The sequence below is a fragment of the Leptosomus discolor genome, chromosome 1 (genome assembly GCF_034619465.1).
Source record: "Leptosomus discolor isolate bLepDis1 chromosome 1, bLepDis1.hap2, whole genome shotgun sequence".
Classification (NCBI taxonomy): domain Eukaryota; kingdom Metazoa; phylum Chordata; class Aves; order Leptosomiformes; family Leptosomidae; genus Leptosomus; species Leptosomus discolor.
The window spans coordinates 149,564,045-149,575,907 of NC_141391.1; the positions used below are offsets into that span (position 1 = coordinate 149,564,045).

General features: G+C 45.2%; 1 protein-coding gene across 3 annotated transcripts; it reads left to right on the forward strand.

The window, feature by feature from the left end:
- The first annotated feature begins 644 nt into the window (after positions 1 to 644).
- On the forward strand, positions 645 to 10,334 carry LOC104340006 (aldo-keto reductase family 1 member B1). Of its 3 annotated transcripts, XM_086467106.1 has the most exons (11): positions 645 to 712; positions 1,501 to 1,668; positions 2,146 to 2,262; positions 3,568 to 3,645; positions 4,028 to 4,150; positions 6,001 to 6,015; positions 7,616 to 7,722; positions 7,847 to 7,928; positions 8,480 to 8,563; positions 9,349 to 9,431; positions 10,163 to 10,334. In XM_086467106.1, the coding sequence occupies exons 1-11, from the start codon at positions 647 to 649 to the stop codon at positions 10,203 to 10,205; spliced, it is 966 nt and encodes a 321-aa protein (XP_086323232.1). In that variant the 5' UTR covers positions 645 to 646; the 3' UTR covers positions 10,206 to 10,334. The 3 variants fall into 3 exon arrangements, with proteins under 3 accessions (XP_086323232.1, XP_086323226.1, XP_086323241.1); XM_086467100.1 differs by lacking the exon at positions 6,001 to 6,015; XM_086467115.1 differs by lacking the exon at positions 6,001 to 6,015 and having other exon boundaries at positions 7,616 to 7,716.
- Positions 10,335 to 11,863: the final 1,529 nt, after the last annotated feature.

Below are 11,863 nucleotides of genomic sequence, written 5' to 3' on the forward strand. Positions count from 1 at the left end.
ACAGGTTCCCCCCATTCTCACACGCCAGCCACGCCGAGGTTTCCCTAGCCGTCTCGCTGTATCGGCACACAGGGTCACAAAGCTGCAACAAGGGGGACGAGCGCAGGCCGCCATCCCTCTCTTAGGGACACACTGCTCCAGCGGAGGGCCCAGCCCTTCGTTGGCCTGAAGCACACAACAGCTCTTAGGGTGCAGGAAGACACCTCTGTCTCATGTCCCCTCTGTCATCCCCATCCCGGGGATGCCCGAGACGTGACACCAAGGGACCGAGGTGCTGCGGGAGGGCGACCAGGCGGGTGCGGAGGCACGACGGAGCAGCACCGCACGCTGAACGCCCTCCCCTGCGAAGCCCCCGGCAGCCCCGCTGTAAGCACCGCCTGCCACAGCCCGGGTCGCTGCACGGTGCTCACCCCGGCACCGAGGCTCGCCGACGCGGCCTGCTTCAGCCCTCAGCCACCGGCCCGCGTCCCCTCCGTGGACCGCACAGGGCCCGATCCCCAGCTGCACAGCCGCGCTCCGGGGTACAGCGCCGGCGCCGCCCCGCCATCCCCTTCTCCGCGCCTGGGCGGGGCGGGCCCGGCCGCTATTAAAGGCGCTGGGTCGGCAGCCACCGCCGCGGTGGTGCTCCCGGGTGGTGTGTGGGGCCATGGCAACCTACGTGCAGTTGAACACCGGGGCCAAGATGCCCATCCTGGGGCTGGGCACATGGAAGGTAACGGAGCTCATGGCGGTGCCCCCCCCCCTTCTCGCTGGCGGCGGGAGGGCGGCAGCGGCCGGCTGTGCCTGGCCCTGCCCGCCACCGCCCGTGTGGTTCGGGCGCCCTTTCCCCGGCCCCGCACTGGGGAGGGAGCGCGGCCGGGGGCGGCCCGGGCCCGCTGAGTGTAGCCGCGGCCGCAGGCGTCGGAGCTCGGCCTGGCTCGGGGCCCGGCCCTACCGCCATCCCGGGCCCGGGTGTAGCGCTGCCGGCACCACTGACATCCCGGCCGGGGTTCCCCGCTCGGTACGGCGGTGCCGCTGCGGATTTTGGTACCGAGGGTCCCTGCCTGCCCGCTGGCCTCTCGCAGCACCCTGAGCTCGTCCTGCACGGCTGCGGGGCTCTGCCCAGGGACGCGGGTTGCTGAGGCCCCTCCGCTGGGCCAAGCCCCCCTGGCTGGCAGCTGCTACTTTTGAGTGGCATGGGGAAGTGAGGAGGCCTTGGCCTGGCCCTGGAGAACTGCCCAGATGTTGGGGCCTCAGCTCTGCAAAGCTGTTGGGCTGAGCCCTGCCTGAGAATGGGGAGACAGAGGAATAGCTGGAGGCTGGCTTTAAGCTCGGGAGCCTGTATTCAAGATGTATACAGGCTCAGAAATGCTGTAGGGAAAATGAGGTCTCTGTTGGTGTTTTTTGCTTTATTTTAATTGGGGGATTGCTTTGGGTGGGGTGGCTTTCCTAATTTTGACTTGCTAGGCAAAAGGTCTTTGATATATATTGATTAGAGTTTCTTGGATATTATTTTTTCAGTCCCCACCAGGGAAAGTAACAGCTGCAGTAATGGCTGCTATTGATGCTGGGTACCGTCACTTTGATTGTGCCTATGTGTACCAAAATGAAAACGAAGTTGGGGATGGGATCCAGCAAAAAATCAAGGAAGGTGGTGTGAAACGAGAGGACCTCTTCATTGTCAGTAAGGTATGGATCTGGTGGTATAGGATCCCAGGAGACACCTGGTTTTTCATAGTAACTCCACAGTTCTTCACTTTCCTACTCTGGTGCTGCATGGAACAATTCAGAACATCACTGAGGCCACTCCTGAGACAAGCTTCCTACTTTGTCTCATCCTATATGAAGAATCATGTACGATATGTACCACTGATACAGGTGATGCTTTAAACTTTTCCTGATGTGGGGTTATGCTGTCTGCTTCCATGCAGTAGCTGACCTTCTAGTAAGTGGTTTTTAAATGAAGTCTGAATTAATGAAACCATCCTGCTGCTGTCTGCCATGACACCATTCAGTCATGTGTGCTACCACTCACAGAGCAAACCCTGTTTGAAGATCAGTAAGATGACCTAGGTCCACATCACCTTCCAAAGGGGACAGGCACACTTGTGAACAGGACAGAAGGGTTCCAAGAGGTCATGGTGTGCTTTGGCTTTTTGTCTCTAGCTATGGTGCACATTTCATGAGAAGTCTCTGGTGAAGGGAGCCTGCCAGAAGACTCTTGCTGCCCTGAAACTGGATTACCTGGATCTATACCTCATCCACTGGCCTCTTGGTTTTAAGGTAAAGTAATAGCAATGTCCTTGACCTTGTGTGTTATGACTTTCAAAGAGCTATATGGCTTTACAGCCCAGTAATTGCTCCAACTGACACAGATCATCATGTGTCTGTTGTGTACCAGCGCTGCTCTGGTGCTCATCTTTACCCTGGCCATGTGAGCCAGGCTGTTGATTCCTACCTCTGAGATTCCTCCTTGCACAGTATCCTCTGCCATTTTGATCATGGAAGTGGTAGACCTTGAACTAGGGGTGGATTTCCCTGCTGCAAGCATAAGCTGTATTGCTCTCCTTTTGATTATTGCCTATGTGTTGTCTTCCACAAATCCAAAGTATGCTCAACTGACAATGGTGGTGTTCCCTCTTTCTGGGAAGGAGGGCTGTGCATTGCTGCCTGACAAATTCTTTCCTCTGCATGTTACAGAATCACAGAGAATGTTTCTGTCTTCCATTTCTGTCTTTACTCTCTGAGTCCCTTAACACAGTACAGATTGAAGTGACCTTTGCTGTAGGAGCCTTAGTGTTCCACAGACCTTGGATTTCAAAAGGTGAAACTTTTTGGTTCCTAACTCTCTTACTGACTGCATGCGAAGGAACTGATGTCCCAATTTCAATATTTCTAAGCTTAGTCTTTCTATTAGAGCCTGATCAAAATGTTCTTTCTACTTGTTGATTCAGAGATCAACTGTTTTTCATAGCATATGTGTTTTTAAAATAAGTTCCATATGGACAGAACTATCAAAGTGAAAATGTGTTTTATCAGTAGAAAACAGCTGGATTTGAATGAGGTTGATATCTGGCATGTAGTCCTAACTAGGACACGGGCTGCTTTAACATTCCCTGTGCCAGCAGCTTAAACAATGAGTCTCCCCATGAAAGACCTGTCAGCAGATCTGGTCTGATATAGACTGAACATGTTCCAGGTACTAAGTGGGTCCTTATTACAGATTTTAGTAGAACACTTCATGATGTCCATGTAAGAACTGTATTTTTGTGATACAGAAAGTAAACGTGTAAACTGGCTACAATTCTACAAGTGGAGAGTTGTATGTATTTTGATGAGTCAGAGGACAGTGCGTCCAGCAGAAGTACCTGTCCTCATTAGGATGGCTATGAGCAAAAATGCTATGATCCTGTGTGAAAGCAAAAGAAAAGACTGAAGAATGTAGATAATGAGTATTGTCTAATACATCTGTAGATAATGAGTATTAGTATGTCCTGCAGTAGGAGTTTGTAGTATCTTGGTCTTCAGCTGGTGTTAACCTAACTTCCCACTAAACAATGTTTCAAGCATTTTCTTTGTCACCAACAGGCAGGAGAGGAGCTGTTTCCCACAGATGATAAAGGCATGTCTATACCCAGCAACACAGATATTCTACAGACATGGGAGGTAAATTCAGCCACAGCAGGAAAATGTCTTGTGTTCTCAGCAGTTTCTTCCATGCTTTCATTACCTTCAGCAGTCTAAATTTTTGTGTATGTAGAACTACTTGGAAGGTCTCACTGGTAGAAGAGTGGATTGTTGGGTATCATTGTTTTCCACTCCTAACTTGCTGTAAATTTCCACAATCTCCAAGAATGAGTCTTTGAGCTTTGGTGAAATGGGAGACATGGCACAAATATAGTAGTGCTCTGGGTTTTTTTCCTCAAACTTGAACTTTGGAAATCTAAAAGCTTATTTTGTGCTTCTGACATAAGCCATGTCAGGAAGAATGTATTCTTCAGGCCCTGTCATGTATGCTAGATATTGACTGTGTGATTCTTCATCGTAGGCCATGGAAGAACTGGTGGATGCTGGTCTGGTAAAAGCCATTGGTATCTCCAACTTTAACCATGAGCAGATTGAAAGAATCTTGAACAAGCCGGGACTGAAGTACAAGCCTGCAAATAATCAGGTAAGCTGCTAAGTGACTGCAGGCAAATGTTTGGGTGGTGGCTTTTTTATTTGGTTTCTTTTAAAGAATTACTAAGATCTTATTATAAAATAAGGTTATAGAAAGAGAGAATGGAGTTGACACAGCATGTTCTCTCAGTCCTACCCTTTAACTGCTGCTGGATGCACAAGGTGCTGTTCTATGGACTTTCTGCACCACTGCTTGGAAATCTGGCAAGGAGCAGCTCCAGATTCCCTTTTCTTTTGTGGGGTGGAGGATGGGGTTGGAACTCAGATGAGCTTTAAAAGCTTCCTTGAAGTAGAGTAAAACTTAGTGTGTATATATATGAGGACCTAACAGAATTGGATGATGTTTTTACAACTCATCTGTGGAGAGGCCAGTTTCAGTTGCTGAGGACTGAGGGAATTGAACAGGAGCATGCCTTATGGACTGCTTACAGACTTACTGAGGGTTAGGATGAAGGAGGAAATGGAGTTGCCAGGTAGGCCATAGAGTAGAAGTGTCCAGGTATATAGAAAGCACTTAAATCTTAGGAGAATTCAGATGGCAGGAGACCTTGGGAGATAATTTGCTGTAATTCATAGCTTGGAGCAGCAGCAGCTGTGAGATGAGACCAGGTTGCCCAGGGCTTTATCCATTGTGAAAACCTTCAAGGATGGAGACTGCACAGCCTCTCTAGGCAGTATGCTCCACTGCCTGGCCCCCTGCCTTGAGTGTATGGGGGAGGGAGTTTTCTTATATCCAGTCTTAACCTCTCTTGCTTCAACTTGTCCTCCCACTGTGCACCACTGAAGAGCTTGGCTTAGCTTTGGATGACCTTCCTTTAGGTATTGAAAAGCTGCTGCTAGGAGACCTGAAGCCTTTCCTTCTCCAAGCTGAACAAGCCTGTCTCCTGCAGCCTTTCCCAATACAGCAGGTTCTCCAGCCCTGAGCTGTCCTGGTGGCCCTCTACTGAATTTGACAGTCTGTCAGTCTTCTACTGGGGGGACTGGGAAGGAGGGAGAACTGGTCACAGTATTAGAAAGGTGATCTGACAAGTGCTGAGTAGAGGCAAGTGATCACTTGCCACAGTTGCCTGGCTGTGTTCCTGCTGCCAGGGCTCACTACTGGCTCATGTTCAGCTCAGCCCCCAGGTTGTTTCTAGCATAGCTGGTTTGCAGGTGGTCAGGCTCCCGCCTGTGTTATTGCCAGAGGCTTTTCCTCCTCAGGTGTCGGGCTTTGTGTGCAGCCTTGTCGAATTTCATAAGGTATTTGTTGGAATGTTCTTCCTGCCTGAGTAGGTCCCTCTGAAGTGGGAGCCCTGCCCTTGAGTGTATTGACTGGTCCTCCCCCAATATGACATGACCTGTGAAGTTAAGATTATAGCCTGGTGCAAATTGTTGAAGAGGACAGGTCTCAGGATAGCCCCCTGTGGGGTCTCTCTAGCCTTGTCCTTGATTGCTATGGCGTTTGAAGGATTACAGTCTCAGTTACTGATACCTGATTACAAGAACTGGTTAATTTACTGTAGTGCTTGAGCGTATGTATGGAAAAAGGATTTTAACACCTTTTTTTTTTTCAGAAAGCTAATAGGGTTGTTCTCTGGAAGTCTATTCAACATAAAACTGAAACATTCTGATAAGTGCAAAATTCATAATTATCTACTGTGCATTTTTATTACCAGTCCCAATGTACTTTTAGGATACTTAGAAATCTTGTGATACCTTTCAACATCTGCCACACCTTGTTGCCACTATCACTGTAGCTGATAATTACCCTTGTCTCTTGCATATAGAGGTCACTGACCTTCTATCTCTCACACTTGCAAATGTTCTTAAACTTTCTGATTACTATAATCAATTTAAGCTCAGAGCAGTGAGCCTTTGGTCCCTGTCCTTCAAAACTTACTGCTTCTGAAGGAATGCTTGCAAGCCTGAAAGTTTGTCTGTCATTAACACTTACTAGTTGGCCTAATAGTGATAGTGCTTTCTGCAAACGCTTTCACTATGCAGATGTTTCACGTGTAATCCAGTAATTCCCTGTATTTGGTGTCATTACCATTCTTAATTTGAATGCGGTCAGTATGCACAGTAGTTTCATTTGTGGTGAGAAATTAATTTGGCAAGGTAGCAATTACATTACAATGATACTAGTACTTAGTTCAGTAAGGAAATCTGTCTGTTAAGTACTTGATCATTGTTACATGGTGTGGATTGCAATAGTTTAAGATACTGTAGGCTTTTCTTCCTGGCCCAAACATAAGACTAGATAACGTAGCTCAGAAGTTTTTCAATTTGAATGCCAGTGAATAGATAAGGATGATTTTGCCTCACTTATATCACATGAATTCTACCTATTGAATAGTTGAGAAAATAACCACATGCTCTGTTACTCTTGAGTAGCTATGTTTTTGGAGCTGCTGAAGTGAAACAAATATGTATAATCTCTCTGAAAAACTGAGTTGTCCTGTTGTCTAATATTCCAGTATGCCTCAGAAGGGAAACAGCAGTGCAGGCTTCTGATAACAGCAGGAAGCTAGAACCACAAATAAAGCACTCAAGGCTGTAAACTGATCCCATGTTTTGCGCTTTTTTGCTCCACCTGACAGTAGCACAAGATTGCGGGGGCTTCCCTCAGAATGCAGCAGCAGGCTGCAGAAGGTTTGAATGACAGTGTAGTCAAAAAGGTTCTTGATGTTGCCTGCTGAAAGAAAAGTAGTGCTCCCTGGTGTGGAACTACCCCGAAAGTCCCTCTGTGCAAAGTATCAAATACTCATGTTCATTCCCTGCCTCCTGACACATGAATAATTGCTGTCCCATACTGCAGATCTGTGCTTTAGCTGCCAGAATACAGATCCACTGTTAAGGAGTCTGTATTCTGTTATGTAGATACTCTTACAGGAATTAATGGTAAGTACACATGTGTTTGTAAAAAGTCTATAATGGACAGTAAGCTGAAGGTCTAAAATCTGTAACAGCCATTCTCACTGTTTGCACACTGGAGGTATTCAGCATTGGCTATTGACACAAAGCAAACATGAATGAAACAATACTGGTATCAAAGTTAATATGGTAGTTAAAAAAAAAAAACACAAACCACCAACCATTATGGCATGTTTAATTAGGGATGAAAAGAGAACTTTGTACTTACTGGTCTGCTCTTATGATTTTACAGTTCTCTTGTGTGTGCATTTTACTGAACAGTCCCATTTAAGAAAATAAGTAGCTGGTTATTCCATACATTGGAGACTATACAGATCAGCAAAGTTTTGAGGAGTGGTGTTGCAGTCCTTCAACCCTTCACTGCAAGGACAACTACTGCAAATAGTAGAAAGGGGGTAGGGGCATACAGAAAACAAAGGCTGCACAATATTGCACAGAGACTATAAGTCAGAACAAAAATCAGCTTTTTATTTGATTAAGAACTAATTCCTAGAATATTAAAGCAGTTAAATCACTGTAAATGTCTGTACTCTTGTGTTGGCAGGTTGAATGTCATCCATACCTTACCCAGGAGAAGCTGATCAAGTACTGTCAATCCAAAGGGATTGCTGTGACCGCATACAGTCCGCTTGGCTCTCCTGACAGGCCATGGTAAGATTGCTTTGTGCTGTGCAAGGCAGCTGGCATGGGTTATGCTTGAGACTTTGAGACTACAAGTGCACCATTAATCCTTCATCTAGATAGATGTTTCTGTTGCTATCTTTCCTCTGTATAGGGCGAAGCCAGAGGATCCTTCCCTTCTGGATGACCCCAAGATCAAAGAGATTGCAGCCAAGCACAACAAAACCCCAGCACAGGTACCTTGGTGCCAGACAGTGGGTAGCCCTTCCTGTAACACAGCACAGGGGACAGCTAATGACAATGTAAAGGACAGGCTGGCTCTTCATTCCCTGTCACCTGTGGTGCTCTTCTGTGGTGTTAAGGAGCACTGCAGGTTTGTTTACTGTGTGGCCTGCAATGCATGCCTGCAAGGGCTCTTTGGGTGTCAACGAGAAACATTTGCTTGACCCAGCTTCAGATGCTGGCATGTTTCAGTCTTCCCATCTCAAGTCCTCTTGCAGAGAAGTGAACTCTTGTATAGCCTACTAAAAGTCTGGGTGGGAAGGAAAGGAACTGAGTATCACTGAATCGGATGGGAAAGGAGGCCTTCCATGTGGGGCTCCACCACTTCTCTATTTGCACTTCGGAAAGTGCTGCTTAGAATTCAGATATGATTTGAAAGTTAGCTCTGCAGAAATGGGTTAATTCTGCCAAATTGTACAGTTTACAGCAAATGACTGTTGGAAGAGGCTCTGCTTGCCGTAGAACAAAAGCCATCTTCTCTGACTTGGTGATATGCCTCTTGTAGGTTCTCATTCGGTTCCACATCCAGAGAAATGTCATCGTGATTCCCAAGTCTGTCACACCACAGCGCATTGTGGAGAACTTCAAGGTGAGTCATTAGGAGTGACCTGGGTGCATGGCGTGTTCAGGGATGGTATGGCTTCCCCCTGCAGAGCAAGCAGCGATCCTTTCTTGCCCTTCCTAAAGCCTTAGGCAAGAGGACTGGGCTTTTTCTCTGTGTTTGCCAGTGGTTTACTAAGGGCTAAATGTACACTTGGAGAGCAGAAGTGAACAAATCATTTGGAAATGCTCTGCTGATAATCTTAGCAGTCATGTTATGTGGTGCTTCCTGTTCCATGTCATGTGGGTGAGTCGTCTGACGAAGCTTGTTTGGGGCGCTGAGTGCAGTAGCACACCGCATAAGGCTTATGTAGAGCAAGCACTGTTAAGGAAATAGTCCTGGTGTCCACAAACCATGTTGCTGCTCTTGATTCAGTGGTCTTTGACTGAAACCAGTATTAGCATTTTGGAAGACCCATACTTGCATTAAGTGGAATATCAAAGTCTTGTAGGTGTTCCTTTGGAATAGGACAGAAAAATGCTCTGATAAATTCTGCAACATTAAGTGCTTTCTAAACCTCTTAAAACAACTGCAACTTGAGATTTTTTTTTTTAATTCCTCCCTTTCCCCGCTCACCTCCCTCCCCCACTCCAGCTAGTGGAGTCTTAGGAATCCAGAGCACCATCTTTTGCCTTTCCCTCCTTCATGAAACAGTAATTTCTTCTAACAAGCACTCCTACACTGTGGACTTGTTATTTAATGCTGTGATTTGTTTTTTTCTTACAATTTCTGGTTTGTTCAAAGAGCTGATTTCCAGCTGTTTCTTTTTTTAGGTGTTTGACTTTGAATTGACTAAAGATGAGATGGCAACTATTCTCAGCTTTAATAGAAACTGGAGAGTCTGTGCAATGAGCACGTAAGTGGCAGTGATTCTTTTTTTCCCCAAGCTGTTATTAGGCTTGGTGTAAATTCAGGATATGCAAGCTCAATTTCCAAAGTGGTCATCCTCAAAATAACTTTTCAGACCAAGATTTTAAATGTTCATGCTATGAACCAAATAATGATGAGCATAAAGCAAATTTCATGTTCATTTTCAGTTCAGTCTCCAAGAAACTTTCTGTGGCTGGAATTGCAACAGAAGGCTTCTTACTCATGATTTTTTTTGCTGTATTGGAGCAATGAACATGGCAGACTCAAATTCTTGATTAACTTGTGGTATTTTGTCTTTCTGCCATGACCCATAGGTATATTTTAAAAACTGACATGTTCTTTAGGAGTGGCTGGGAAAGTGGGTGAACATAGAAATCCTCATGTTACTCTTTGAAACTTGGAAGCCTAAAGCCTGATATAAAAATCTTTGTTGGAAGGCTGCAAAAAAGGTCTTCCTGGCAGTAAACAGTGAAACCTTGAATTAGTTGTTTATGAAGCACCTGGGTTGCATTGTCTGAAATGCTCAGAGCCTGAACAACAGAAGGCACTCAAGAATCTTTCTCTTAACAAATGCAAGGTATCACCAAGGAAAACAGAAGTAAACTGACTCTGCTTTTATACAATTCAGCTCCTCCCTTGGTGGCTCTTTGCGGTGGTTACAGCTGCATATCGTGTCTTTCAGACTTGGGATAATATTTCCTCTTTGATTTCCTTCAGGTGCAAAACTCACAAGGACTACCCTTTCAATGCAGAATACTGAAGATTGTTTCCTGCCTTTCTCCAGACTTCTCAGATATGCTTCTGCTGTTGCTTATGAGTTGTCTACGTAGCTTTCTCACTGCATCAGACACCCTCCCTTCCCCTCCCCCCCTCCCCCAAGATGCAGTATACGTACTTGGTGACTTTGTGTTGGTTTTTTTTTTCTTTTGAAAGAAGGAAATGCTAAAACGGTTTTGAAGAGCACACTGTGGACTAGTAGATTCTTTGCCAAACTGCATGCCTGGAATTGGTAAGCAGAAGACATGGAAACAGTTTGAACAAGCAGTCACTTTTACTTTGGAATACTGTGAATTGGAGCTAGTGACTATTGTTGTCTGGAAGGACCAGGATATTGGCAGATTTTGTGTAATTAATGAGGTCTGTTTTTTTTTTCTGATCACTTCTGGATTTGGTTTTGTTTCTTTTTGTAACACTCCATGCTTTTTTCCTCTTAATTGGAAGTACAAGTTGATTTCTAAGTACAGCAGTTTCTACATGGGTAGCTCTTTGAAAAGTGTATAGGTCCTGGTTTCTTGGTGATATAAAAGCTGTTTTTGCTTATAATAAAATACAGTTTCATTACTGTGTGTAATGAGATGGTTATTTCAGCAATGCTATAAAGGTAATAATGCTGGAGTAGCTGTATGGTATCAGCTGTCTCTAGAGATTACACAAAAGCAAGGAAAACTACTGTCTCCCAAGAAATCATCTGCTGTTCATGTTAACTTCTTATGTATGGCCTGCTAGCTAGCTGCTGTTTTCATGCTGTGCACGTGTAGAATACCTGAGTGTGGTGAGCCTGTGGCCGCTCAGTCTGCTTGAGCCTCTCTTCAAATGCAGCTGTTTTGATATGCCTGAGAGCTAATGTGCCGATGTTTAAATCAGTCCTATGGGATTGCTTTAGTAAGCAGTAGAAAACTTGCCCTTTCCAGGCAGAGGCAGCACATGATGTACAAGCTGCCATTTGCAAATACGGTAAAAACAGGTTTCCAAGAAAATTCGTGAGCTAGCAGACCAGAAACTTACTATTTTGTTCTGGGAGGACAGAAAAAACAGGCTTGTACCCAAATTTTGATGTAAGAGGTGTGTTTGTCCCTTGGGTTTTTATGGTTTTCAGTACTTGCAGGTAATGGTTTTAAAGTTGTTGCTTTGAGAGCTTAAGGCTATAAACAAAATGCATTTAGGCACTTGTAAAAACAGTGGCTAGTGTTTGGGTGATTTTCTAGCATGTTCTTGTGAATTTTTTTCCAAGGTGTGAGTAGATGTAGAGTCTGAACTGTGTTCTGAAGGAGGTTGTGTAGGCCTGGCAGAAAGGGGGTTCTTTCTGAACAGATGAAAGAAGGAAGACACCAGAACTGTTAATGTGTAGCCACCCCTAAATGGTAAACATAAGGTAGGATTCCAGTTCCATAACCGCATAGCATGGTGTACCTTAAAGGACACTCAGCCATGTTAAAATGTACTGTGAATGCAGTTCTCAAACTATTTGTGAAGTAGGTGGTTTGTTTCCTGGTACTGATAAAAAGGTACTAAGGGGGGGGTGTCGTACTAATTTGAAATTTTTCTTTCTGATAAATACTAACCATTATATTGAGGAAACAGATTTTTATCTTCCAAGGCTTGTTTTAAATCTTTCCACTGTTGCTGAGGCCAGACTTT